We start from the raw sequence: 25350 nt of genomic DNA on the forward strand, positions 1-25350 counted from the left end.
ATATTTTTTTTTTAAGTTTTTGTCATAGGTCATGTGCATTTGCCAGAGAGAGACAGAGGGAAAGTGAAAAATGATCTCCCAAGGTAGATGGCCATGCCTCAATCCCTTCTCCATTCTCTTCTTGGGATTATGAGCATACATGCACAAGTGCCTGGTGTGATTTTCAAGCCACTGGGTACAGTACTCAAATTGTGGTCAGCCATGTAAGAGTCTAGCACCTCAAACACCACGCCATCTGTTGGCTCTTATACCATCATTTTTAAGGTATAACAATTTGGTTGTTCATACAAGCCCTTAACAGATATTTATATTAGCCCACAGAAGTTTAAACCTGGCTAGTTTAAAAAGGAAGAGAAGAAGAAAAAGAAATTCTCCAGGGAAATATCACATTTGTACTTAAATTTATAAGGTAAATATTTATTTGGAATAAGGAAATAAATTAGTGGATTTACTTATGAGGCACTAATAGATAAACCAAAACAATACCAAGCAAAGATAGAAAATACAAATGGAATTTTAAAAGAATAAAAAATAAACAGACATAGAAATAAAATAAAAAATAAATAGCAGCATAGTTTCTCCGTTTAGACATTTTGCTTTGGTCTTTGTGATTACAGTGTATTGCCAGCCATCAATAACATTGAACTAAAATCTAGGTTTCTAGATCTAAATTTGCTATAGTGATGAATCTGCTGTAAGCTACCTATACTTCCTTGAAGAATACTTACAATTTTTGCTCTTTAATCTTGCAATTTGCAAAACTAGAAGGCTGGCTTATGATTAGTTCTGCACCTGTGAGACTAAAGCTCTATTAAAGTATAACTTATTGCGCACCATTACTAATGACTTCAAACTCCACTGTTTCCCCTGAAGCTCATCTAAATATTTTGAATTTCAAGAGCAACCAAATTCTGTTCACCTTTGACTAAAGAATACTCTCGCTAGAGTGTGAAGCAAGCCCTTTTCCCAAAGTAATAATTTAACTTGTGCAAGTCTCTTTCTGAATCAGATTCATCTATCTAGATTTCTAAGTTTACTCCATCTTCTTCTTGAGAATTTCCCATTATGTCATTGACTTAATAGTTAAGAAACCTGCCCAAAAGAACTTAACCTCTGAATCCAAACCCAAAATATGTTTAGAAGACTCAAATAATTACTTTTACAATAATTAAGCATAAAATTCCTCCCATTATTATTAATATGTTTGAGGCTAAAGAATCCCAGAAGAAATAAAACCTTGGAGTAAAGTATGGAAATATGACATAGAAGTTGACATATTATTGAAGTTATTAAGTTATCTCCTAAGCTAGGTAAAATTAAGTGTAAAATACACAATTTCTTTTAAAACCTTTCTTTTGTATCATTCTTCTGTTTATTTATTTACTTAGTCCTTTGATCATTTCCAGAAATACTCTATGGTATAACTTCAGAAAAGTAAAGGTTATAAGAAGAATTTTAAATAGAAGAATGATGATTATTAATACGAGTAAACCTGAGGATGAGATAGTCTATAAATTTGCCTCTAGTTTCTCAGAAGCTATTGAAGAGAATACAAACATGATATTTCAGGATATTTACAAATATCCATAAAAAGTATTCATAAAGAATAAAAAAATTACATAAGAGTAAAATTAATATTAATGTCTAAGCAAGAATGAATTTGTTTTTTTCTATACCTTCTCATAAGTAGAGTTCAAAAACAAAAGAAAATATAGTAAGCAGTTGCCCCAATTCTTGCTCCACCAGGAAAAAAACCCGCTAGGAAAAAACAATAGAAATGAGTATACAGTCTCTCTTTTGTAGCAGGAAGTTGCTAATATAATTTAGTTTGGCTTCATATAGAGAACAAGAAGCAGTTGTTACCTTGTGAAGATGCCGGCTCAAGACTCTTCCTACTTTTCAAGGTATAGGAGAAACTAGATTTTTTGTTTTTGTTTTTGTAAAGGTTTTGGCCTTAGGACGTGTGCTCTGGAGAAAGAGAGACAGAGATAGTGAGAGGGAAAGTGAGAACTCACCCTCCAGAACGGATGGCCACGCCACAATCCCTGCTCCTCCATTCTGCTCCTGGGATTTGACGCATGGACACATGCCCAGTATGAGTTTCAAGCTACCTGGTTGGGACTCAAACCGTGGTGGATCATGTGGGGGTCCAGCAACATTCCACTATGTTATCTGCTGACCCTGGGAATTTGGATTTTTACAGGAAATTGGGTTTTTAAAGACTTATCATGTTTGCTAAATTAAACATGCTGTGAAAGAGATTCAATATATGAGCTACCAGTCTCCTTATTTTATAAAATGTAGAAAAATCACTAGATTATATCTTCCATTCTTAGGTTTTTGGAATCACTGGCAATCATCTGAAATATAACTTCTGTACATCTGTACAAACTACAGATTATACAAGTCTGCTGAGCCACGAATTATATCGTTTTGTTTTCAAGGAAGAGTTAAGTAAGGGAATGCAACCAAAGCCCTTTCCACCTCTGAATGGAAGTTAGCCTCCCCCCCACAGAAGTGCCTATAGAGTTGGGTGGGCATTGGAAGCCCATTTGGTTTGTCTTCTTCCTCTTCACGAATACTGAAATCACATGAGATTTTTAAATTACATACTATATTTAAAGACTTAACAGTCTCTTTTTTATGAACCAATCTCAAACTCATTTTTCACCACGAAATTGGTCAAGCCATACTTAGTTTTTCAATTTGCTTTTAATTACCAGTTAGCACATGTGTTCACTCGACTGAGACTGAAACAGAGACAGAAAGGAAAAAAGGGAAGGAAAAAACCCAATGGAGCATAGTCACATCACAATAACTTCTCCATTTCTCCATCGCATCAAGATTTTGGGCATGCATGCACATGAGCTGGAGTGCTTTTTCAGCTACTAAAGCCAGAATTTGAAACACAGTGGTACCAGCTCCCTTCACCACTAAGCTGTGGAGTTGGCTCAAGGAATACTTTTACAAAGGGTAGTGTGCAGATAGCAAATTAAACAGTCAGTAATTGCTGTATCATATTCAATATATATTTTCTACCTGTGCAGACTCAAAAGATTATTATCTTTATTGTGTGTGTGTGTGTTTATAAGAAAGAGTCTCATAGCATCTCAGTTTTCTTCCTCAGTCTCATCACTCAGCCTCCTCAGCTTGCTACAACTCAAGGTGCCCCACTGCGTCCAGTCTCATTTAACACGGTCTCATATTGTCGCCCCGATTTGCCTTGAGTGCTTTATCTACCTGACTCAGCCTCCTGGGTCACTGCCCAAGTGCTCACCACCATACTTTGCTTTTAAGCTGGATTGGGAGTCAAATCCATGCCTCCCATGTGGTCCCACCCTGTGGAGTACAGCAAGTTAACAACATATGCTATCATAGCTGGGCCTCTAATATTGATTACGTGTGTGTGCATGTAAAATATTTTGTTTAATCATAAAGTCAGTATCTTCCAAGTAAGAGTGATTTGGATGACTAGCATAACAGTAAATGAATGTCTCTATATTTAGAAGGGGCTTCAAAGCAAGCCGAATCTCTTTTGAAAATTGAGTATGATATTATTATAAATGTTCTTAGCAGTGTTTACTTTAGAAAATTAGTCACATATTTCTTCTGTGAATCCTTATTTTCTATCAACAGAACTTCCTTACCCTAGCTTTTTTTCTTGGTCATTTATTATTTCAACATTACTGGTCTAAGAATACTTATAAGTCAAATCAAGTATTCTTAGGCATCTTTATATTATTATGGCATGTGACAGATTATAGTTGCTGAAAGTCTTTAAGAAAAAGTTTGATCAAGAACTGAGCTACTTATGTTTTAGAAAATAACAACAAAATTTTGAAGTTAAAGCGATCATGCATCTATCTAATTTAATCATCACAAAAACCTTGTAGATTCTCCACTATTTACTGAACAGAGGCCCCAAAATATTTAATAGTTGCCATGATAATTTTAGTTGTTTCTATTAGCTTTGGCCTTAAGTTAAATCTAATTTTAATTTATAACCACAGATCTTTACCAAACAAGCATATTAAGTAATGAGTAACTTGTTTCAAAGTTACCATAATTCTGTATCCTAATTGTTGTTATAGATAAATTGTAGACTGATTTCTGGACATAGCACCATAAGATAAATAATAAAATTGTTACATGACAACTTTGATCTAGAAAAGCTGTATACCAAGATTTCTACTTTGCAATAGTATTTGGAGATATTGCTTAATGTTTTATCTTACATTTAATATAAAATGTAATAAACTGATGATTACAGTCAAATTATCTAATTGGTAAACATTTATATTCTAACATAAGCCTAAATGTAGAATATTTATATCCTACATTTGTATTTTCTTATTCTTCTTTATGTTTATGTATGGAATTTAACCTATATTTTTAGTTACTGTGTTTTGGTCAATAGTGTTTTCTAGGCATTATATTAATTTATTATTAATAAATTGAATGCTTACTGTCTCACTAATATTTATAAGTGTTCTGATTCTAGACTTGAAATATTTGAAGAAGTTATATTTATTACTTGAGTTTTGTTTGTATTTCAAATATTTGGATGCTATGCATCAGATTTTGTTAGTCAAAAAGTACTTTTTTTTGGTATTTATTGGTTAATAATTTGAAAGAAATTACCTGAATAAATGTAAAAAAAAATCAACCAAAGTCATTTTATTACGAGTAGAATGTATAACCTCCTTTATGTGCCTTAGAGAAAAGCCCTTCAAAGACACCGTTCTTAAGACACTAATTAAAACCACTACAAAATATCTACACATTGCCTCACTGCTCTCTCCTAGTGTATAATACATACCCTTTCCAGGTATTCAGTGTGAGGCAAGAGACATTTTTCTCTGATTATTAATGTTTTTAAGGTGAATTTGGAAACATTGAAGAATATTATAGCTTTTACACAAGTAAAAAAGTATATATTCTGTAGAATAATAATGCCTGAAGAAAGGAAAAATGCAAGAAATATTACCGTCAAGTAAAATCATAATTGATGTCCTGTCTTGTCCCCCCTGCCTCTCTTTCCATCATTTCAAATGAAGAGATTCGCTCTCCTGCTGGTTGTAATGGGAATGAATTTCAATGCCACCCTGATGGAAATTGCATTCCTGATCTGTGGCGCTGTGATGGAGAAAAAGACTGCGAAGATGGTAGTGATGAAAAAGGCTGCAATGGCACCATAAGACTGTGTGATCACAAAACCAAGTTTTCCTGTCGGAGCACAGGTAAGCTCCTATCCGGGCAGCTTATATCAGGATCTTTTAGACTCATCCTCACTCTGTACTTTCCCTTCGTAAAACTTTTTTTATTTTTGGAGAGTTTTTTTTTTTTTTTTTGGCTACAGTACACACACACTCGCCAGAGAAACAGAGAGAGACAGAAAGCGAGAAATCACCCCCCAGGGGGCATGGCTACACCGCAATCCCTTCTCCATTCTTCTCTCCGGATCTTGGGCACCCATGTACATGTACCCGCTGTGAGTTTAAGCCACCGGGTCCAGGACTCGAATCACGGTCAACTACATGGTAGTCCAGCGACATAGCCATTATGCCAACTGCTGGTCCCGTAAAATGTATTTTCGTATGTCTTGTAGGTTTGCTCATGATTATTTATAGAATAATAATGATAGCTAACATTTATTGAGAACTATCTGTGGGCCTAGTGAAGTTTAACAATGTTTTCCACATTAGGCAGAGAACTTAATAGGCTAAGAGAATTTTTTAATTTGCTCAAGTTCACCAAGCAAGAATGGCAAAATTGCTGTTTAAAACCAGGAAACCTGGGTTTAGATTTTTAAACATCTTAGTCAAGAAAGATACACGTGTGCACTGTAGGCAGCATTTCTCTTTCTGTAGATAAGAACATCACCCTAAAATTTAAATGAATATGACTAGGAAGACAAAATTACATTGCATTTATTTTCAATGAATTTTCTAAATTTTATTGGCTATTTCTTGTTTCATTACCATAAAGTTGCTGACTATCAAACCTTCCATTTGTTTAGCGAGTGAGCACCACTGAGGCTATTCTTTTGTATGAAGATGTTCCATTAGTATGCCTTTTCCACTTTGTTGTTCTGTATATACAGAGTTCCACTTGACGTGATAAACTAACTTGTATGTTTCCCACTGTGCACCAAATGATGAGTTGCAGTTTGGAAACATATTTATTTTTCCCTTTTAATTATATTTTATTTTATATTAATAATATCTACATTTAATCATTGCACATCTTTATGGCATACAACATGGTTTTTCAAAGCATGCATGTTTTGTGTGATAAAGTAAAGAATATTAGCATATATATCATTTTCAACGAAGAACTTCACATTATTGTGTCTGTGAAAGACTTTTTCCTAGGCTCTTCCTACCCATCCCTAACATCCACCTACCCAGCACCACCTATCTACCCACCTCAAACCATCTACCCACCACCCGCCTTCCACCTGTCTCCCATACAGTAAGGACAGACATATTACAATATACTGTATAATATAATTTGTGAAATGGTTGCTATTATCATCCAAGGAACCCACAGTAACAATTTCCTGTAGATTTCAAGAAACTTTCTTGAACAACTTCTGTAGTTTCTCTTTAAAGTGAACTTGCTTTGACTTACTTACTTGTGAGCACTTTTTGTCTGATTGCTTTTGGTCCCTGTAAGTATTTTGATCAAAAGCAGAAATGAAATCTATGATAGCTATGAGTAAGCAAAACATCGTGGAAACAACATGGCTGATGTATATTTAAAGATACAAAAAGGCATTGTATTTCTTTTTTTAAGCACATCCTTGGTTACAATTAAACATTCAAGTAAGAAATAAGTAACTGTAAACTAAATATAAATAAATGCTCTCTTGAGATTCATTCCTAACAAGAAAGTTATGTTTCCTAAATGGTTGTTTATCTGATGATGTTTTTCATAATTATGTGACTCTTTTCAATTATTATATTAAGAATATTAATGTGAGAGTTACTGGCTAGAAAGAAGTGTCAGTTTCAGTTTAGAAATTGTCTGTTTGTATTGTAATAATAGGAAAAGTAATGAATATATAATTATTATTAAATACATTTATAACTGACTAGATGAATAGTTATTTTTTATTTAATAGCCAAATACTAATGCCAATCAGCCAATTATCTGACTCAGATTAACACAATTCTAAGCATATACAGTATGCATTTCCCTCTGTATGTGACTTTTTGCTTTTGCGTGATTGGGTTAATGCTGAAATATAGCAACTAATTATCGTTAACATAGATATGAATAAGAAACTGATGGGACCAGCAGGTGGCGTGGTGGTTAAGGTGTTGTACACTCCCACACGGCCGACCAGGATTTAAGTCCTGAATCTGGTGGCTTGCTTTATCACTTCCTCTCTCTCTCACTCTCACCCTCTGTCTCTCTCTGGTCAAATTAAAAAAATAAATGAATGAATAAATAAAATAAATAATTATTTTTTAAAAAGGCTGTGTTAAAATACAAACTAATATAGAAAATTTTGAGCTTAAGCTAATCGGATACGCTATTAAAATGTAGCAAATATAGGTGCAAAACTTAAACCAGGCAGCAATTTCTGTATGAAGAAAGAAATGATAAAGAGCTACATTTTAAGTTCCATATGTTAGAAAAAACTGGTTTGAACTTTCTATAGATTAAAAAAAATGTGCAGAGAAAACATGTGAGTAATAACAAAATTAGGCAAAGTTATTAAAAAATTCAAGTCTTATGATTTAGCTTATAGCATTTATTAATATTTTGCAATGAACGTGTATGAAACAGTTTCCTCTGAATGTAGTTCAACTTAAAAATAAATCTGAAGTGATGAGGATGGCAGGCCACCTTTGAAGAATTAGATTCTGAGAGACACTTTTATGTGTGTTAATTTGGGATTTTTATTATCTATAATTAAGAAAACATCAGATGTTTGTATCAAACAGTTTTCACATAAACCAAAATTTAACCTAAAAAAGCACCATTAAAATAAAACAAGTGTTGCACTTTGAAGGAACATGTGAAAGATAATTTAACCATCTACCTGCTTCTAATAAAATTCGTGGTTTGAATGTAGTACACCACACTTTAGCCAACTTTGGAAGAATCATAATGCATAATTACGTATTCATATATGAGACTGAGTTCTATAAACATTGCAGGCATTAAGTGAATCACAAATAGAAGCATTGGATTAAAACATGTACACATATGTAATCCTTTAAATATTTTTTATATTTATTTTAATTAAATCCTCAAGTTTATAAGCTAAAAGATCTTTAAACTATCCAAGATGTTCAATACAGAGTTCATATTTGTTTTTAAAGATTTCTTAAATGCTACCTTGAGCATTTGAAAGCTTCTAGAGTAACTTCTTTGGTGGTTAGAGTAGCTTTTCTTACACATACACATACACACACACATACATGTATATATATACACACACACACACACATATATATATATATATATATATTTCCATCTGTTAGTGTCCAAATGGAGGCACATTAATAAGTGTTCCATTTATCCTATAGAGAATGAAAACTAAATTAAATGGAAGATCAATGCAGCCATTATTATTTAAGAGTTTCCAGTGTCAAAGGCCCTATTTGGGACCAAGATCTGTGCTCTGTCACTTCTGGTCCCCACACTGCAGACCAACAGACAGCATTTATGTTATAGCTGGAGCGTCGAGGGAACAAATTTCAGTTCCACCTCTCATGGAAAAGAAATTCAGAAATGCCATTCTTCTTCAAATCAGGAAAGTAAGGTTTAATATTACAGTCACGGCAAGGTTATGGGGAAAATAGTTCCTCTAGCTATTTATAGCTATGCAAATTTGTACTTGCCTTCCTGCTTCTAGAAATCTGAGTAAAGAAGAGGAACGTCTAAAGGAACATATGTACAAAGTCCCTCAATGTATCATTTTGTTTTTAATAGCAAAAAATTAGAACCAGTGTATTGCCTATCAGTGGGAGAACTACTTAATAGAGTACATTCACATTGTGACCTCTTCTAATGTCACTGAGAAGGAATAAGAGAAAAATTCATATAAAGTTGGTCTTTCAGTTCGTACTTCAAACCCTCTCCCATGCTACTGAAAACACACAGAAATGATGCTAAAATATAGGAAGAGAACATTAGAGTGATAATGCCTTATTAAGAAAAACATATCTTTGAGGAACAGAAATGAAACAGAATTACAAATGGCGAATGGAACTGAGGCTGGGTACCTGATGGGTTAGAATGCGGAGGCTAGTGAAAATGGACAGGTGCTCAGATCTTAGAAATACAGCTGTCTGACATGAGTTGGGAACTGGAAAGAGGCTCCTGGCTGAAAACCAGAAACTAGAATTCAACTCCAATTGCTTTTGAAAGGAGGTTTTTTTCAAAGAGAAAAGTTATCACGGCGGCTTGCTGCCTGGGTGGTTAATTAAGTGAAGCTGTGTACCTAAGGAGATCGGAGGAGGACACAGTCATGACAACAGAGGCAAACTTCTGTGTGGCTTAGAAATCAAATCTGAAAAAAATCCAATATTGTTTCGGCATAGAATCCCAGAAGAAAACAGATATAAGATGAATTTCTGACAAGGCATTCTAGAAATAATGAGTGGGACTGAAGTGGAAGCAGCAACACCTCTACATAAAGGGAAGGGAACACACAAAGTCTCAGGGTTGAACAGGAAAGAATGATCCTACCCATGATGAGCTTGCCAACCAGAATTATAGAAAACTATCTGTAAGGAAAAAAAAATCAATCACCAAAATCAATTAGAGTATAAACTTAATTATAGTTGAATGGAAATGACTTGTAATATGAAGGAAACAGCTACAATAAGTGTATTGAGGGCCACCCCTACAGCATAGTGTTTGAGGACTATGCGTTGGGAGCCAGTTCCCACATGGCTGACTGTGGTTTGAATCTCGGCCCTAACAACTTGAAAATACCCCGTTGTGGACCAGCAGATGACATAATGGTTACATACCTGGACTTCCATGTAGTCAACTGCAATTCAGGTCTCAGACCCGGCAGTTTAAACCCACACAGGGCATGTGTGTGTGTGTGTGTGTGTGTGTGTGTGCTCAAGATCCCAAGAGCAGATTGAGCAGAAGGGATTGCGACATGGCCATCCCCCCAGGGGTTGATTTTTCACTTTCTGTCTCTCTGTCTCTTTATGTTTTCCCAGTGAGATCAAGAGCCCCATGGCAAAAACCTCTCCCAAAAGATAAATAAAACCAAATGTGTGTGGTGTGTGTGCATGCCAAAAATCCTGAAGGGCAGGAAAAATGGAGAGGGGATTATGATGTGATCATGCCCGGTCAGAAAATACATTCTTTTTTTCTCAGAACGCACATGACTCCTGGTATTAAAATTGTAAACAAACAAGTGGGGCCAGTAAGTTGGCATGGTGGTTAAGGTGTTGTACTCCCACATGTCTTTATGCAGTTCAAGTTCCAGACCTGGAGGCCTGAACGCATGACTTTATGTGCTCAAAATCCCTGAAGGAGAATGAAGGAGAAGGGACTGAGGTGTGCCATCTCCTTGGGGGTTGATTTCTCACTTTGCCTCTCACTGTCTCATTCCGTCTCTCTCTCTCTCTCCAGCAAGCACATGTGCCCTATGGCAACAATCCTTTAAAAAAAGTAAATGAAATAAGTGCATTTTGATTATCAAATTTAAAAAAATGTATAAAACGAATAAGAACACATACATACATACGTGTGTACATGACTAATACATGTGGGAGTCATGCACCAAGGGTGCTATCAGAATACATTCTGGATATTTTGAGTAGCAATGAACTAGATACAGAGCAGTGAAGCACTAGGTTGTGTATGCCACATGCCGTAGCGTGTGCAGTAGATGACACATCTAGGTATGTGCAGAGAGACTCTGTGATGTTACCACAGTGACAAAATCATCTAACAGTTTCCTCAGAATATATAGTTGTTGTTAAACTACACATGACTCTATATATGCAGAATAATTCTGACAAAAATGACTAAGAACTAGGCTGTCTTAGTTTAGACTGCAATAACAAATTGCCATGAACTGTGTGGCTCCGACAACATTTACTTATTACGGATCTGAAGGCAGCGGTCCAAGACCCAGGGGCAGGCGAATCCGGTGTATGGTCGGGCATTCTTCATGGCTTGCTGACGACTGCCTTCTGGTGGAATGAGGGCTTCACCTTCATGACTTAATTCTCTCCCAAAGTCCCCACCTCCTGTTATTATTACAACAGGTTTTTGTATTTCAACATGAATTTTGTGAGTAAGCAGTGCCCACAGTTCATGACACCCATAATAAGAAAAATGTAATTTAAAACTTTTGTGGGATTGCAATTTATTTAACATCAGACAGGTGATTATTAACAGGCTTGCTGACCTCTGTTTGTGAGAGTAGATGAGGCAGACACTAAGATATCAGTGGATATTGGTCAGCCTCTATGATAGGCCATTTTTGGCAATATGCATCAATAGTTAAACTGCATACTGTTATATCTGCAATTCCACCTCTCAGAATACATCATATGGATAAGAAATGCTATGTACAAAGATAGTATTGTAATTTTTTAAATATTTAATGATGTATCTAATAAGCATAAACAAGTACTTATAGAGACTCACACACACACCAAATCCACACAAAAATTTTTCAAATTTAAGCATATGTTAGTTTCTAAAGTTCTCTTTAAAAACTTCAACTAACAATTTTCAAAAAGCATTCTTAAATACAAAACTCAAATTAGGAATCAGCATTATAAATTTTTTTTTTTTAGTTTTTGGTGTAGGGCACATGCTCTCGCCAGAAAGACAGAGACAGAGAGACAGAAAGGGAGAAATCACCCCATGGGGGAACGACCACGCCACAATTTCTTCTCCACCATTCTCCTCTCAGGATCTTGGGCATGCATGCACACGCGCCCGGTGTGAGTTTTAGCCACCAGACCTGGGATTCGAACCATGGTCAACTACATGGGAGTCCAGTGACAAAGCCACTATGCCAACTGCTGGTCCCTATAGATTTTTTTAAATCACGCACTTGGAAAATAAAATCACACTTCATATTAATAAAAGGGTTAGGAAAGAAATCACATTGTATATACTTAAATATTTAGAGTTGAATAAAATGGGCTATACTATATATCAAAGTTTCTATAATTACTGTTTTATAGACTTTGTAAACAATTTTTATAGACATTTACATTTTTAAGTTCACATCAAAACTGCAAAAAGTACAGAGATTTGCCAAATATCCCTTGCCACCATCACATGTGCAGCTTCCCTCCCTATCAAACAAAATTCTACACTAGAGTGTTGCCTTTGTTATAATCAATGAACCTACATTGACATAGTACTTATCTAAAGTTTAGAGTTGACATTAAGGTTTGCTGCTGATGTTGTACAGTCTATGGATTTTTTTTTTTTTTTAAGTTTTGCTGTAGGGCACATATACTCTCTGGAGAGAGACAGAAACAGAGAGAGGGAAAGTAAGAAATCACCCCAGGGGGGATAGCTACGTCAGAGTCGCTTTCTCTCCATTGTCCTCTCTGGACACTAGTCATGCATGCACATGTGCCTGATGTGATTTTCAAGCTGCAGGTCCTGGACTCAAACCATCATGCCACCTGCTGGCCCGTTATAGGAGATCTGACAAATATGACCCATATCTATCACTATAATACACACAAAATATTTTTACTGCCTTAAAAATCCCTCTGTGCTCCTCTTTTTCTTCTTCTTGCCCTTCTACTCCTAATAACTACTAATCTTTCTATTGTCTCCATGGTCATGCCTTTTCCAGGATGTCCTATACTTAAAATCATATCATATGTAACCTTTTCAGATTGAGTGGGTCACACAGTAATATGCATTTAAGTTTTCTCCATTTCTTTTTAAAGAATTATTTATTTAATTTTATGTATCATTATTATTTTAAATTTGCTACAAGGCAAATTTAAAAATTTAAAAATTTTAAATTTACTACATGCACTCATGGGGTGGGAGGGGAAGAGAGAGAGAGAAAGAGAAAGAGAAAGTGAGAAAGCAAGCTGCCAGGTCTGGGACTCGAACTGCAGTAGGCTATGTGGGAGCCCAGTGTCTTAACTACCATACTACCTGCTGGCCCTCTCCATATTTCTTATTGCTTGATGGCTAACTTTTCCTTACCACTGTCTGGATGTACCACAAAATTTTAATCCATTCACCCACTGAATGACATTTTATTTGTTTCCATGTTCAGGCAATTATTAGTAAAGCCATTATAAACATCACGTACAGGCTTTTATAAGGACATAGATCTCTACTCATTTGGGTAAATCTTGAAGAGCACATTTCCTGGGTAGTATGGTAAGAGTATGATTTGTTTTATAAAAAGCTGCCAAATTGTCTTTCAAAGTGGCTCCATTATTTCACATTCCCACCAGCAAAGGATGAAAGTTCTTGCTGCCATACATCGTCCTCTGCATTCATTGTCACCATTCTGGAATTTTGCCATTTCAATAGGTATGCAATCATATCTTACAGCTATTTTAATTTGCATCTCCCCAATGACATAATGTCGAGGATCTTTTCATATGCTCATCTGTATTAAATATTTTTTAATAGTTAAATGTTACAGACAACCTGAATAGGTCAAAATAAGGCATTAAGGTACAAACGTGGTATAGCCAGATAATAGAATACCTTACAGCAATATTTAAAATCGAGAATTACTACACTGCACCGACAAGAACACTTCCCTGTGATTACATGTTGAGTGAAAAGTGAGGAGTAGAATAGTGGCCCACTATGTAATATTTGTTATAAAGAAAATAAGTAAAAGTATTATTTTCAGTAATAAAATATTTCAGGAAAGATTCCAAAGACATTGTTGTCATTGCTTGTCTCTGAGGAGGAGGAGAGGCTGACTAGTGAAAAAGGAAATGATTACATACTTCTGCAGTCTCCTGTTTGTCTGACTCTGGGAGAGTAGTGATAGATTGGTGCTGACCCATGTGCCTTTCAGTCTAGACCTATTGGAGCAAGCTACATACGGTTTCAAGTCAGGTCCCAGAGAAGGGCTGAGACTGGAGGATGAAGTAGTCTTTAGCAAAGAATAGAGCAAAACTAACTGGCACACATGGGGATTTCACTTTGACAGTGGCATCATGCTCTGTTCCGGTCCACTGTGTAAAGAAAATCCACTGTGGGCTCCTCGGAAAGGCAAAGTATTATTCTTGTCTGTTTGGATTGTTTTGTTTTCCTCCCCCACCGTTGCATCAGTAATACGGAATGGAACAGTGACTTCAATCATTATTAAGAATCAGTCAGCGTAATTAGAATAAAAAAATGTCTTATAATGGACTAGTGATTTTGTTAGAATTATATCATGGGAAGGAGTGCATATGAAGAATTTCTAAACATAATACATGGGGTTTTTTTTTTGTCCTTTCTGTAACCAAACTTATCACATACTCTAATTATCTTTGATGAAAATATGTAAGATGGTGAGCTTTCCATTGTCTTTGTGCCACAATGGTAATATAATATTTTTACATATTTCTTCTTTTAAGTCTTTCATACTTTCCTTTTATTTCTCCCAGTGACAATTTTTAACCTTTTATTACATGGTTTCTCCTCCTTGTTTAATCTTGTCTTAAAAAGAATGTCAATTCCTTTTTAGTCAGAAGGGGTTACATAATGACCCTGTGACCCTTTTTTATCTTTTTTTTTTTTTTTTTCATTTTTTTATAGGGTGAGTTCACTCACAGGAGAGAGCTAGAGGGGGAGTGAGAAATGACCTCCCAGGGTGAGGGGCACACCGCAATCCCTTCTCTCCATTCTCCTTTCAGGATTTCCGGCATGCAAGCACAAACTCCTGGTGTCATTGTCAAACTGCCAGATCTGAAACTTTGTGGGCCATGTGGGAATGGATCCAGCATCTTAACCACAGCGCCACCTGCTGGCCCTGCTACTGTGACCTAATCCCTGTGGCAGCATACTCATTTTTCTTGCTTGGTCTTTACTTCCATATTCTATGCTATTTTATTCTGTCCATAAATATGTATAGTCCAAGAACCTGATAAGCATCTCTTTGATTGTATTATCTCTTCATTACTGCCTCCACTCCTTCATTAACTCCTCTTATGTAGTATACCTAAATGTTTTGGGTCTCACTCATTACCTCACTGAAACTCAACACTATATTATTAAGAAAACAATTTTTGCATAAAATGAAAAGCACATATAAAAGTACAATTTTATAATGAGTTCATTCAGAGACAAAATAGAACAAGTTAAGAAATGATTCACTTCCACTATGTTGTCCTGACACATCCTGATTAATTAGTAGGACTAATCACCGCACTACTAAATATTTATTTCTTTTACATTTCCCATTTTACTTGCTTTTTCCTTTGCAAGAGATACTTACTTGAATGTTGAGACTGTATGTGTAACATGTCTACCTGAAGCCTTTTTGTGTGTCCATATGTAAAATTCTCTACTATGCTTCGAAACCAATTTCTAGAGAATATCTCAGTAAAGCTTGTTCTCATCTTTTCAATAACATGTATTTTGTATTCCTTGAAGTTCCATAGCACCCTGTGATAGTTATGTGGCTCTTACTTTATTCTTTTTTTGCTTTCAATATTAGAATGTTTGTCACTACTAGATTTATTGCTCCACAAGGTCAGGAATTTGTCTTTGCCCTTTTTTTTATTTACACTCTTCAGTAACTAGGCAAGCACATAATGCTCAGTAAATATTTGTTGAATTGAATTAAACCAAACATCGTTAGAGAAATAAATATTTATGTGTATTAAAGGTTGATAGTATAAAAATTAAGATTGCAGTTAAAAGATCAGTATTCGAAAGTGAATTCTATATATTCAGCAAATTTATTTGAATTCTTTCCAAGATTCACTTCTCTTCATGCTCTTTTTGTTTGTTTTTTGCTATATGGCATGTGCCCTTGCCAGAGAGGTAGAGATGGAAAGTAAGAAATCATACCCCCAGGGGGAATGCCACACCACAATCCCTTCTTTTCCATTCTTCTCTTGTGTTTTTGAACATGCACACACACATGGTTTTCAAGCCACTAAACCCAGAACTCGAACGACAGTTACCTGGGTCAAAAAGAGTCTAGCACCGGGAACCAGCAGTTAGCGTAATGGCTATGTCGCTGAACTCCCATGTAGTCGACTGTGGTTCGTGTCCCGGACCCAGTGGCTTAAACTCACCCCGGGTGCGTGTGCATGCATGCCCAAGATCCCGAGAGGAGAATGGAGGAGAAGGGATTGCAGTGTGGTCATCCCCCCTGGGGGGTGATTTCTCGCTTTCTGTCTCTATGTCTCTGTCTGGCGAGTGCACACACCCTATAGTGAAAACCTCTCCAAAAAAAAAAAGAGTCTAGCACCTTAAAGTACCATACCACTTACTGGCTTTTAAGCCCATATTCTTAGCATTAACTGCCAGCCATATCTCAGAATAGAAATGATCTCTTACAGCTTGTGTTGTCTTTTATTAAGATAAAATTAAGTCAAGCAGTTCATGAAAAGATGTATTTCTTTTTTTTTTTTTTTTAAATGGTTGAAAAAATTTTAAGAGGTTTTTACCTTAGGGTGCATGAACTCACCAGAGAGAGAGACAGAAACAGGAACAGAGATGGTGAAAGGGAAAGTGAGAAATCACCCTCTGTAGGGATAGTCACATCACAGTCCATTCGCTTTCCAGGTTCTTGAGTACACACGCACACGTGCCCAGTGTGATTTTCAAGCCTCTGGGTCCAGGACTAGAACCATGGTCATGGTCGGCCATGTGGGAGTACAACAACCAACGTAGCTGCTATGCCATCTTCTGACCCAATGGTTGAAACATTTTAACAGGGTTGGTTTGGGGGAGAAACTGGCTATTTTCTTTCTTTTCTTCTTTTTCTTTTCTTTTTTTTTTTTTTTTTTTAAGAAAGTTTTTTGCTATAAGGCATGTGCACTTATCAGAAACACACAGAGAGTAAGTGAGAAATCACCTCACAGCAGGGATGGCCATGCCACAATCTCTTCTCCATTTTCCTCTTGGAATTTTAAGCACATGCACATACATGCTTGCTGGAGTTTCATGCTGCCACATCTAGAACTCAATTCATGATTAACCATGTGGGAGTCCAGTGCTTTAACCACTATACCACCTGCTGGCCTAAAGCTGGCTATTTCCTTAGGAATTCATAAAATCTCTTAATTTCCCCACAGACTTTGTAGCAGTATTTAGTATTGTGTTGTAAATTTCAAAGCAACTCAAATCAAAACAGTTATAATACACTGAGTGTGTGTGTGAAGTTGTTTTACCTGCCATTTTAGCATGCTGCTTTTGTTGTTCCTGCTTTTTTGCTTTTGTTTTTGTTGTTACTGGCCATTCTTATATTTGTGCAAAGGACAAAATGGCAGTTACCATAAAAGAGTCTTGCCCACATAGTTATTAAGTTGAAAACATTATTATAAATGCGTCAGAAAATACTATGTATAATTCAACTTGAAAATAGTCATTAGATATTGTTTTCAGTACATTCTAAGGAAGAATTAATAGAGACAAAGTAATTGTTTACTAAAACTTAGTTGTGCACATTTTAAAAATTTATTTTTAAAGATTTGGAGGTTATATATATTTTTGTAATGCATTTGTACAAATTATATACTTTTTGTAACACACGTTAACATTATTATTCTTACTTGTTTTAATAATTTCTTTCACCTAAGTCTCCAGATCCTTCTATATATAAAGGGAAGAGTTTAAACAAGGAAATCTATGATATTTGTTCATTAGAAATTTTGTGTTCAATGTTTTGACTTAGTAAGAATTTGTCTTGATAAGAATCAAGGAAAAAAATAAACATTATTTAAGCATATTTACTGAAGTTATTCATTTTGGGCTTTTACCCAATTAATAGTCATGAGTTAGAATCTAAATTAAATTTATCCTACCTAGGTCACTTCTTACCTACGTTTTGTTAAGAATTAAAAGCAGATAAATTACAAATGGAAGAAGCAATTAAGCTTCAAATATTCCCCTGCAAAATCAGTGGGAGAAGGGACTACGTAAACTTGTATGTTTTATGTAAGCTGTACATCCATGTTTAAGCATACCTCTAGCGATATTATCTATGTCTAAGTTTTGGAATCATCTGAATGTGATTTTTTTTAACCTTTTCAGGGCGGTATTTAAGTCGAGGACAGCAAATGAATTTCACTGCTGTTCTGACTGTAGGAGACTCGTTGCCATTTGTGGATGCATGTGTCACACTTCTAAGGTCAATTTTTAGTCAGTGGTTAAGAATGTCATGATGGGAACCAGCAGTTAGCACGATGGCTATGTTGGCTATGTTGCTGGACTCCCATGTAGTCAACCACAGTTCGAGTGCTGGACCCAGTGGCTTAAACTTACGCCCAGCATGAGAAGGGATTGCAGCGTGGCCATCCCCCTGGGGGATGATTTCTTGCTTTCTGTCTCTCTGTCTCTGTCTTTCTGATGAGCGCACACTCTGGGGAAAAAAATGGAGTTGCATCTTAATGTACCAAACTAAAAATAAAAATTATTAGATTATCCTTAGACTTTCCTTTAATTCTGTTATACTTTCTGATAACTACATAAAATTCAATACTTAAGTTTAGAATGCCATATTTTAGACTACAATTACGTGGTGTGCCTTGATCTGATCTTGCCACTTGATTTTTCAATTCCTTGTTGATGGGGAGCTGGTCTGATGCTTCCTAAAACCTCTGGGAAAAATGATAACCTCAGAATAAACTCAACCTAAGTATTTTAATAGTATCTGTTGATTTCCTGTCATACATGTGTACATTTTATTCTCAGTATTTTGGAAAATGAAGCAGTATTTTTGAAAAAGTTACTCAATATGTATTCTTGCATGTTCATCTTTGTGCGTTTTGGTAAATCTATTCATTAAATTAAAAAAATATTACTGTGATAGAGGTGACTTTTTTGTTTAAGCTATTGTCATAAGGTATGTGTGTTTGCTAGAGAGGGACAGAGAGAGTAAAACTGAGAAATCACCCCACTGCAGGGATGACCACATTTCAATTTCCTCCCCTGCACTCTCCTCCAGGGATCTTGAGCACACATGCACACATGCCCAGTGTGCATTTCAAGCCACTGGGTCTGGGACTTGAACTGTGGTCAGACATGTGAGAGTCCAGCATCTTAGCTACTATATCACCTGTTGACCCCCATTTGCTCAATTTTAAGCATTTCCCTAAAAAAAATTATTCTAGTTTGCAGTCACCTCAAAACTTCAGAAGTCAGTACAATCTTCTTATCAAATCTATCTCTGTATTTTACAACTTTTAAATTTTAATATATAGAAAAGAAATATATCTTTTTTATGTAGAAAATAAATGCCAAATTTTTTTTTTAGCATTTTTGAATTGAAAGAAATTTATGGAAGAAATTAATTAATTTATGTTTATAAACATTATGCTTCCTCCTAAATCATATATTGAATTATTAATCTTTATATTATTGATTTGAAAGAACTCTCTGAGTTCTAAGAAAATATGTCTTTTTTTGTCAAACAAAATGAAATGCTTTTTAAAAAAATTTCTTGTTGGTTGACTTTGTATATGGAATTTATCATGATATTTCAGAATTTAAAAATTTATGAAGTTAATTTTGTCAATTTGTCATTTATGTTTTCTGGAGATGTAAAATGACTATTTCAAGGTTTTTTTTTTTTTGTTTTTTACTTTTTGGGTTTTTTTTAAATATTTTTTTCTAGATTCCTTGTTCTTTTATCATTATTTTAAAATGCTTACATCTTTGGAGCCAGCAGGTGGCTTAGTGGTTAAAGCACTGGACTGCCACATGGCTAACCGTGATTTAAGTCCCAAACCCCACACCTTATGAATTATGCATACACGTGTGTACGCATGCCCAAAAGGGTGGGTGATTTTTCACTTTCTCTCTTTGTCTCTCTCCAGTAAGCACACATGTCCTTTGGCAAAAACCTAAAAAAAAAAAAAAAAGAGTTTACATTTCAACCCATCTAGAATTTATTATAGTATAAGATGTCACCTTATTGGAGGGTACTTATTGCCCCTCCCACAAGTCAACTTTATTATTTTCCACCAGTGACCTTACATCATTAATTTAGTAATTAATTCCTTCTCAACTATTCAAATTGCCAACATCTTTGTATATGAAAACTACATGGGGGACCAGGATCAGTAGTTGGTGTAATGGCTATGTTGCTGGACTCCCATGTAGTCAACTGCTATTTGAGTCCCGGACCCAGTGGCTTAAATTCATGCTGGGCACGTGTGTGTGCGTGCCCAAGATCCCAAGAGGAGAATGGAGGAGAAGGGATTGCGACGTGGCCATCCCCCCTGGGGGGTGATTTCTCGCTTTCTGTCTCTATGTCTCTCTCTGTCTGTCTGGCGAGCGCACGTGCCCTACAGAGAAAAATCTCTCAAAAAAAAAAAACTTATATGCATAAGTGAGACTGTTTCTGATAGTTCTATCCTATTACACTGATACATTGATTAATAATCTTTCAAAATATTTTAACTACTACTACTTTAATTATTCTACTTTTAAATAGTTAATGTACAGTTAGTTACTAGTCATCAAGATTCTTTTTTTAAAAAAGGATTGTTAATGATCTTTCCAATTTTTTTTTTTAATTTACAATAACTTTATGGGGTTGCTATTTTGGAGGGATTATGTGAATTTATAAAAAATTAATACCTTTACAGTCACCTTCTATAAGACTTACAATTTCTTTAATTAAAGCTTCTTTTCATCTTCCTAGATTTTGAGTTTTCTTTTTTTTGGAGAGGTTTTTGCTATAGGGTGCATGTGCTCACCAGACAGAGACAGACAGAGAGGCAGAAAGCAAGAAATCACCCCCCAGGGGGGATGGCCATGCCACAATCCCTTCTCGTCCGTTCTCCTCTCAGGATCTTGGGCACGCACGCACATGTGGCTGGCATGAGTTTTAAACCACTGTGTCCAGGATGCGAACTGCAGTCAACTACATAGGAGTCCAGTGACATAGCCATTATGCTAATTGGTGGTCCCGAGTTTTCTTTATGTAACTTTATGTAGTTTTTATGCAGTTTAACCTAAACTATTTTTTTTATTTTGGAATTTTTGTCTTTTCTTCTATATATGCTCTTAGTATCTATGAAATCGATTGATTTTTCTTTGTTTTGTAACTGGCTACCTATTTTTTGGCGGGCATTAGTTTTAAACCACTGTGTCCAGGATGCGAACTGCAGTCAACTACATAGGAGTCCAGTGACATAGCCATTATGCTAATTGGTGGTCCCGAGTTTTCTTTATGTAACTTTATGTAGTTTTTATGCAGTTTAACCTAAACTATTTTTTTTATTTTGGAATTTTTGTCTTTTCTTCTATATATGCTCTTAGTATCTATGAAATCGATTGATTTTTCTTTGTTTTGTAACTGGCTACCTATTTTTTGAATTTTTAGTTTCTTGCAGTTCTCATAGATTTTGTAATTGTGTGATTACATTTACTACATGGAATAGGACTCTTTCCAAATATACCTCATTTCTTTCTATTTTCTAATTGCCTTTGATAGTATTTCTAGAATGATGTAAGATTATTAATTTTATTTGTGATATTAAGACAAAACTTTATCTTTCTCTATATTAAATCTGCTAGTAAAGTGCCTGTCAATTCTTATTTTAAGGATATTTCATTAATAATTAATGTTGAGCATCATAAAATATATTTCTATTCATTATGTACTGCTTATATGTGTTTATTTGACTTAGTGTGATGAAATACTATGCATTTCTCTGAAGAGAACACTTTTGCACCAATACAGTATTTTACATTTTAAAATTTAGTTGTCTTTAAGAAGACATTTAAATACAATGTGGCTCTTGGAAATATACAATCTAATATTTTCCATTTTCCTTTATTTGCCCTACTCACTTTAAAAATAATTATTTATTTAGTTTTATTTATTATTGTTCTTCTTCAATTTTCCCAGAGGAAGATAGAGAAAGCTGACAGGTCTGATATTCAAACTGTTGTCAGCCATGTGGAAGTCCAGCACCTTAACAATCATCCTGCCTGCCAGCCCCACCCTACTTATTAAAAAAAAAAAAATCAGAGGGTTCCTGGGCTTGCCAGAGACAGAGAAAGGGAGAGAGAAAGCATCTTCTAGTGGGGCATGGCCACTAGTGTGGCATGGTCTCTCATTTTATGAGATCCTTGTATGAGGTTAGCCATCAAGTAGTACTTATCTTTAGTTACGTTTTTAAAAACTCACATTGTTTAAACATTTAAAAAACCTTAACATTGTTCAATCCAAAAAAATATAGTAAGTTAGAAGAACAAATGAAATTGATGTGAAAAGGAAAATAAAATATACAGTAAAAAAAAAAAAAGAAAAGAAAAATGTATGTGGGCTGGTCCTATAGCCTACTGGCTGGGGGAACCAGATCCCATATAGTCCACTGCAGTGCATACCCTGGCCCCAGAGGATTAAAAAGACATGCAGGGGAGACCAGAAGGTGGCATAATGGTTACGTCGCTAGACTGCTACATAGTCGACCATGGTTCAAGTCCCAGATCTAGAGGCTAAAACTCATGCCTGGCGCATATGTGTCCATGCTCAAAATTCCAAGAGGAGAATGGAGGGGGTGATTTCTCACTTTCTCTTTCTCTGTCTCTCTCTGTTAGAGACACACACTTAATACCAAAAATCACTTGAAAAAAAAAAAAAAAACACTGGGAGCATGTGTATGTGTGCCTCAAATCTCAAATTCCAACAGGGGGAGAAATGGAGAAGATATTGCAGCATGACCATTCCTTATTGGGAAGTGCTTACTGCCCCTCCCTCAAGTCTCCCTTTGTCTCTCTGTCAAGCAGATGCAGTTTCTGGCAAAAATAATAACAACAACAATAATAAAAACAAATTACCTAGATAACAGTCATTATTTATTTAAAAATTATTTATTAATTGTATGTGTTATTATTACTTTCAAACTTGCTATAGGGTACATGCAACTCATGAGAGAGAGTGAAACTGAGAAAGCAGGCCTTCAGGTCTGGGAATCAAAGCACTGTCAGCCATGTGGGAGTCCAGCACCCTAACTACCACAGCAGTTTCATTTAATATTGCTACTTTTAACATATGTGGGCTATGTTTACCTTTTAAAAAATTATTTTACTCTCTTTCTTTTAAAGGCAATAAAGTAAAGACATATTCTGTAAATTATGTCTGTATGAAAATCAAAATGTTTAATAACATTTCACCTTTTTTTCCAAAAGGACCTGTATGTATGTCTGATATGAGGAGTTGAAGTACTGAGGTTATAAATGTAAATAGAAAGACAACTTCTACTAAAGAAAGCATTTATTTAGCTTAATTTAGGCTTCTGAGAGGCAGTAAGAGTATTTTACCGAAATTTACGGCTCTGAAAGTCACTGAATACAAATGTACTTTAAAGTTTATTTCTGAAAGTATTATAAATTCAACTTTCAGTTAGTGACAAAAACATTTTTTTTTTTTTATTATGGTAGGACAGTCACTTTAAGCCAAAGAAAATATCAAGGTTCTATTCCTAAGAATAACCAGGCCAACAACTACTCAAATACTGTCATAAAAATAAATTCTCAGACTATTAGCAGATAGATGTCTTGCTAATGGCAAGTTAAGTCTACCTTTGACTAAGGACAAGTGCCCTCCATTCGTATGATACCTAATTACAAAAGCCAAATGAGTGATGTTTCTGTTTTCTTAAGGGAGATGCATCAACAAAGCGTGGGTGTGTGATGGAGATATGGACTGTGAAGATCGATCAGACGAAGACGATTGTGATAGTTTCCTTTGTGGACCACCCAAGTACCCTTGTGCTAATGATACCTCGGTCTGCCTGCAACCAGAGCAACTCTGCAATGGGAAAAGGGATTGTCCTGATGGGTCGGATGAAGGCGATCTCTGTGGTATTGTATATCTACTACAATTGCTTCTCCTTGAAAACCAGAACCACTGGCTGTTACTTTAAATTATAATAGTATGCATTTCTTCCACTCATTTCGTTTAAATGTAAGTTATGACATTGGCCCTCATCCCCGTTTTTCAGGTACTATATATACATCTACAGGAAAGTTTTCAATATGATCAAAATTTCTGAACAGAATAAAGAAAAAGCTAGCCTCTATCGAACTTGCTTAACAATTGTAGAGCTGTTATCATTTGGATCTCTGAACGGTCAATGCTGTTTCCACATTTGAACCGATTATTTTTGTCAGTGAGTCAGTCAGAACAGGGATACCTCGTTATTGATAATCTAACAAGCTTGTTATACGTAATCTTGTTCACAAACACCCTATGGATTTTGACATGACTTCTAATGATTACAATAGAAACTCTTTTTTAGGAAAAGAAAAAGATGAAACCGAATAATGAAACCAATCGAATACTACTTAATTGCATAACATTTTCTCTCAAATTTCTGGTCTTCATATAATAGTTCTCTTTAGCGTGCTTTATCTAGTTAAAATGATGACTTCAATGAGCTTTGAAGTCACTTTGACGAGCCATCTCCTTTATGCCTACCAGCACGTATAAAAGTAAATTACATTTCCTTCTCTGTGGGGAGATCAGAGATTTAGCAAGGAGATTTTTAAAAATATGTTTTCTAGATAATACTGAAGGTGACATCAATAGAGTAATGAAGAAGAGTTTACAGAACGATAAGAACAATAATGAGATGACTTGAGGCTGTGTGAAAATGACTTTAAGAAATGATGAAGCTGACTGATTGGATGTAGGAAAGGCTACATTTATGCCTAAAGTTATCACGTTTTGATCTCAATTGAGCATTAATAGCATACTGAGTGATTCAAAAAAGGAGTTATTCTTTTTAAAATTTATGTAATAAAACATCCTTTCTTTCAAAGAGTCTGTGATTATGTAAAATCACCTTGAAACAGTAAATGCAACCCTCTGCACTCAGTAAGCCTAAAATTTAGATGAAAAGATTTAGACCAAAAATAAAACCCCAAAGCTCACTAAAATGAAACATTATGGCTGGAGTGGTGGTGTAGTGTAATGTTCTGTGATGCAGGACCCAGGTGAGAAGGTCCTGGTTTCACATCCCAAGGTCTCCCTGTACACACCAAGCGCACGGACACATGTCTATGCTCAGGGCTGGCACTGGACTGTGGCAACAAGACCATGCTGGAGGTGCCACTCACGGAAGAAATAAAATAAAGTTTTAAAATAAAATTAAGCAACAAAAACAATTACAAATGACAGATGACAGGCTTCATTTTTCTGTATTCACTTTTTTCTCTCACATCCTG

At 35.5% G+C, this 25350-nt stretch overlaps 1 protein-coding gene across 1 annotated transcript in view; it reads left to right on the forward strand.

Moving 5' to 3' along the window:
• LRP1B (LDL receptor related protein 1B) overlaps positions 1-25350 on the forward strand; it is a 1871701-nt gene that overhangs the window by 1132954 nt on the left and 713397 nt on the right. The window contains exons 25-26 of the mRNA XM_027765590.1: positions 5058-5240; positions 23785-23985. Of these exons, the coding sequence (XP_027621391.1) occupies positions 5058-5240; positions 23785-23985 (384 nt within the window). The remainder of the gene's footprint in view (positions 1-5057; positions 5241-23784; positions 23986-25350) is intronic.

This window comes from Tupaia chinensis, unplaced genomic scaffold, assembly GCF_000334495.1.
Source record: "Tupaia chinensis unplaced genomic scaffold, TupChi_1.0 Scaffold138757_1, whole genome shotgun sequence".
NCBI lineage: Eukaryota > Metazoa > Chordata > Mammalia > Scandentia > Tupaiidae > Tupaia > Tupaia belangeri.